General features: G+C 44.9%; 1 protein-coding gene across 1 annotated transcript in view; it reads right to left on the reverse strand.

The window, feature by feature from the left end:
• Nucleotides 1-4,681: 4,681 nt before the first annotated feature.
• LOC106372958 overlaps nt 4,682-5,000 on the reverse strand; it is a gene marked incomplete at its 3' end in the record, with an annotated part of 724 nt that continues 405 nt past the window's right edge. The window contains exon 2 of the mRNA XM_048773134.1: nt 4,682-5,000. This exon is cut by the window's right edge and continues 123 nt beyond it. Coding sequence (XP_048629091.1) covers nt 4,682-5,000 — 319 coding nt within the window.

Consider the following 5,000-nt stretch of genomic DNA (forward strand, 5'->3'; position numbering starts at 1 on the left):
ATATCAGCATGCTGACCACACATATCAGCACGCTGGCCCTTCCCGTGGACTGTCCGTGTACTGATCCGTGTACTGAACTCATATCAGCATGCTGACCACACATATCAGCATGCTGGCCCTTCCCGTGGACTGTCCGTGTACTGATTTTGGACAACTGATGCACCATGTCAGTACACATATCAGCACGCTGGCCCTTCCCGTGGACTGATCCGTGTACTGAACTCATATCAGCATGCTGACCATACATATCAGCATGCTGGCCCTTCCCGTGGACTGTCCGTGTACTGATTTTGGACAACTGATGCACCATGTCAGTACACATATCAGCATGCTGGCCCTTCCCGTGGACTGATCCGTGTACTGATCTGGACATAAGCTCGAGTTTTGATGGACTGGACTGTCCAAGTCAGTCTGATTGGTACAAGTAGTACTTATGCTGGCTCGACTTTCCATCATCCAACCAAGTGTTAAGCAAGCGTACTGAAGGGATGAATTTGTTGTAAAAGATGGGGAAATCGTGTGTGTATTTCATTAATCAAAATGTTCCCTTATATAGGGGATTACAAGATATGGATAAAAGGAAATAGTACAAATCCTTATCCTAAAGTAAAAAGGAAAACTTCTTATAGATAAACATGAAGAGAAAAGGAAAGTTCCTAAAACTAAGATCTAAGGTCGGTCCAATGCATTGGCCGCCTCTCTCTCTTTCTCTCTTGGACGCGGTCTTGGTCTTGGGCCTGGACACGGTCCGTTCTTCCTTTACATGGTTACTAGCAATCCACATGTGTTTTATAACACTCCCCCTTGGATGCTATAACCATATGGGCCAGTACCATGCACGATGTTGCCTCGTTAAAACCTCTCTAGGAAAACCAAAAACCCAAGGTGGGAAAAATGGAAACCATAGACAGGAAAAAGAGTACAACGCATGATACTCCCCCTGATGAAGGCATCACTGAAGATCCTTCAGCCGGCGCATCCCTATCTGATGAACCAGCTTCCTGAACGTTGAGGTAGGCAGAGACTTGGTGAAAAGGTCGGCTGAATTGTCGCTTGATCGAACTTGAACTACTTGAACCTCCTTTGTCTTCTGCAAGTCGTGGGTGAAGAAGAACTTGGGCAGGATGTGCTTGGTCCTGTCTCCCTTGATGTATCCTTCCTTGAGCTGAGCAATGCACGCCGCATTGTCTTCATAGATGATCGTTGGCTCCTCCTTCTCTTGTCCCACGGCCAGACCACTCTCTTTTAAGACATGGCCGGTCATGTTCCTCAACCAGACAAGCTCTCGGCTTGCCTCATATATGGCTATGATCTCGGCATGATTGGATGATGTGGCCACTAAGGTTTGCTTAGTAGAACGCCAGCATATTGCGGCTCCACTATGTATGAATACATATCCCGTTTGAGATCTAGCCTGGTGTGGGTCAGATAAATACCCAGCATCTGCATATCCAACCAAGCTCTCTCCTGACCGGTTGGTGTAGAACAAACCGAGATCTTTTGTTCCTTGCAGATATCTGAACAGATGTTTCACTCCGTTCCAGTGCCTTAAGGTTGGACATGATCCAAACCTTGATAGTAAGCTCACGGCAAAGCTTATGTCCGGTCTAGTATGACTAGCCAAGTACATTAAGGCTCCAATGGCACTTAGGTAAGGCACTTCCGGTCCGAGTGCTTCCTCGTCCGGCTTCTTTGGTCCGAATGGGTCCTTCTCAAGGTCTAAGGACCTCACGACCATTGGACTCGACAGGGGATGAGCCTGGTCCATATTGAATTGCTTGAGTATCTTTTCCGTATATGTTTCTTGGTGCACAAGGATGCCATTATCTTTATACTCAAACTGTAATCCCAAACAAAACTTAGTCTTCCCTAAGTCTTTCATCTCGAATTCTTTCTTTAGACATTCAACGGTTTGGGAAATCTCTCCAGAGGTTCCTATAATATTCAGGTCGTCCACATAGACAGACATGATCACGTAGCCCTTGCTGTCAAACTTCTTTATGAATATACATGGACTTATTGGATCATTCTTATAACCCTCTTTCACTAGGTACTCGGATAATCTATTGTACCACATCCGACCTGATTGTTTTAAACCATATAAGGCTTTGTTCAACTTTATGCAATGTTGTTCTCGAGAACCTTTCTTGTCTTTGAGCTCAATGCCCTCTGGAACTTTCATGTGTATCTCATTATCCAGTGGTCCGTATAGGTATGCAGTTACTACATCCATTAGGCGTAAGTCAATGTTTTCTTTTACTGCCAGACTGATTAGATACCTCAGTGTAGTTGCATCCACCACAGGGGAGTAAGTCTCCTCATAATCTATTCCAGGTCTTTGGGAGAATCCTTGTGCTACAAGCCGTGCTTTGTATCTCACTACCTCTCCTTTCTCGTTTCTTTTCCTTACAAAGACCCATTTGTATCCCACTGGTTTGACATCTCTTGGTGTCAATCTTATAGGGCCAAAAACGCCTCTCTTTCTCAATGATTCTAACTCCACGTTTATAGCTTCTTTCCATTTGATCCAATCTGATCTTAGCATGCATTCTTGTATGGACGTGGGTTCTAGATCCTCATCTTTATCCATGATCTCAAGTGCTACCTTGTATGCAAATAAATCATCAACGTTGATATCTTTTCTGTTCCATTGTTTCCTGGACATTACATGGTTTATAGAGATCTCTTGATTGTCCGGCTCTTCTGTCCCGTGAAGCCCAGCGTCCCGGACCTCACTTTGAGGAACGGCCGGATCATCGGGTGTGGCCGGTACGCATGGCTCGACCGTCCTGGTCGGCTCGACCGGTCCATCTATGTCCTGGACGGTTTCTTTGATGCTCTCGGATCCAGCACCTCTCTTGGACTTCCGAGGCTGTTTGTCTTTGGAACCAATAGGTCTACCACGTTTTAAACGTTGCTTAGACTCTGTAGCCACTTGACATTGTCCTTCTTGGACGTTCAATCTTATGGGTGCATTACAAGCCGGGTTGTGTGATAGTGTCATTCTATTTGGGTCAGTAAATGCTTCTGGCAATTTGTTAGCTAGCTCTTGTAGATGTATAATCTTTTGGACTTCTAGATCACAATCTCTAGTCCGAGGATCTTGCCAAGATGTTGATGGTCTAAACCATTCTAAATCTTTTGAAATCAACCGGCTGTTATCTCCCCCTAAGGACGGATATGTGGACTCATCAAACTGTGAGTCCTCGTATCTGGCCTTAAACAAATCACCGGTTGTTGGCTCAAGATACTTGACGATGCTTGGGGAGTCATATCCTACGTATATTCCCATCCTCCTCTGTGGTCCCATCTTAGTTCTCTGTGGTGGAGCAATTGGAATGTAGACGGCACATCCGAATGTCTTGATGTGGGACACGTCTGGCTCATGACCCGTAAGTAGTTGGGATGGTGAATATCTATGCTCACTAGATGGCCTGATGCGAATCAGTTCTGCTGCATGTAAAACCGCATGTCCCCATGCTGATACCGGAAGTTGAGACTTCATAAGCAGTGGCCGGGCTATCAGCTGGATCCGTTTAATGAATGATTCGGCCAAGCCGTTCTGTGTATGGACATGTGCCACGGAGTGCTCTATTCTTACCCCCATGGACATGCAATATTCATTAAACGCTTGGGACGTAAACTCACCAGCATTGTCTAGACGTATAGTCTTAAGAGGGAAATCTGGAAAGTGTGCTCTCAGCCTTATCATTTGGGCAAGGAGCCGTGCAAAGGCTAGGTTCCTAGTGGATAGTAGGCAGACATGCGACCATCTGGTCGATGCATCAATGAGGACCATGAAGTATCTAAACGTCCCACAAGGTGGGTGTATTGGTCCACATATATCTCCTTGAATCCTTTCCAGAAAGTTTAAGGTTTCTTTGTTAACCTTGGCTGGTGATGGCCTAGTAATGAGTTTCCCTTGTGCACATGCTGCACATGTGAGATTCTTATATGGGATAACTCCTTTGATCATGTGCCCTTGTGAATTCATTATCAACTTTCGCATCATGCTTGTTCCGGGATGGCCAAGCCGGTTATGCCATAAAGTGAATAGCTCGGAGGCATTTGCCTCGATCATACTGATCCGTGCATAGTATAGACCAGTACGCATTGCGGGTATAGTCTCTAGGATCTTCTTATTGCCCTTGGTGATCGAAATTATGTTAAGGAACTCCTTGTTTCCTTCTTCCCATGTTTCAAGGTGAAAACCGTTTAATCTTATGTCCTTGAAACTCAATAAGCTTCTTCTAGAGCTTGGGGAATACAGGGCGGTTTTGATCTCTAGGTGAGTGCCATTAGGCATCATCACATAGGCTTGGCCGTGACCTTCAATCAGGCTAGCCTCACCCGCAATGGTATGTACCTTTGCGCTTTGCATTGTGAGATTTATGAAGTACCTTTTGTCTCTAAGTATTGTATGACTTGTGCCACTATCCACCACAAGTATACTCATCTCATCATTCATTCTATAAATAAAATTTCTAAACTTTAGAGACTTCATAAGATGTTTAAAACTCTTCTTATTAAAAATTCCATTACATAAAATAAAAACACCAAATCAAAAACATAAAGCAATAAGACAATGTGATTCGAAAACTAGTCCTTGAGACAATCAGATGTTTCAAAATCCATTAGGTCATCTTGGTTATCCTTGTCGGATTCATTGTCAGCATCATACCCATATCCCTTGTCCTCATGACGTTTTCTTGGATCATATTTGCCTCCGGATTCTTGTTCTTGATGCTCTCTTGGTAGAGGTCGCACAAGTGTTTCGGAGTTCTACAATTCTTTGCCCAATGGTTGTCACTCCCGCATCTATGGCATAGAGACTTGTTGGACGTGTAAGATGGTTTGGATATCCCACCTCGTCCGCGGCCGTAGCTGCCTCGACCCCGGCCGTAATTGGAACCACGACCACGGTTATTGTGGTTTCCTTTCCGGCCAGTTGAGTAGCCATCTCGGCCGTTTGAGTTATCACGTCCACGCCTCTTGAACCC

This window comes from Brassica napus, unplaced genomic scaffold (assembly GCF_020379485.1).
Source record: "Brassica napus cultivar Da-Ae unplaced genomic scaffold, Da-Ae ScsIHWf_224;HRSCAF=388, whole genome shotgun sequence".
NCBI lineage: Eukaryota > Viridiplantae > Streptophyta > Magnoliopsida > Brassicales > Brassicaceae > Brassica > Brassica napus.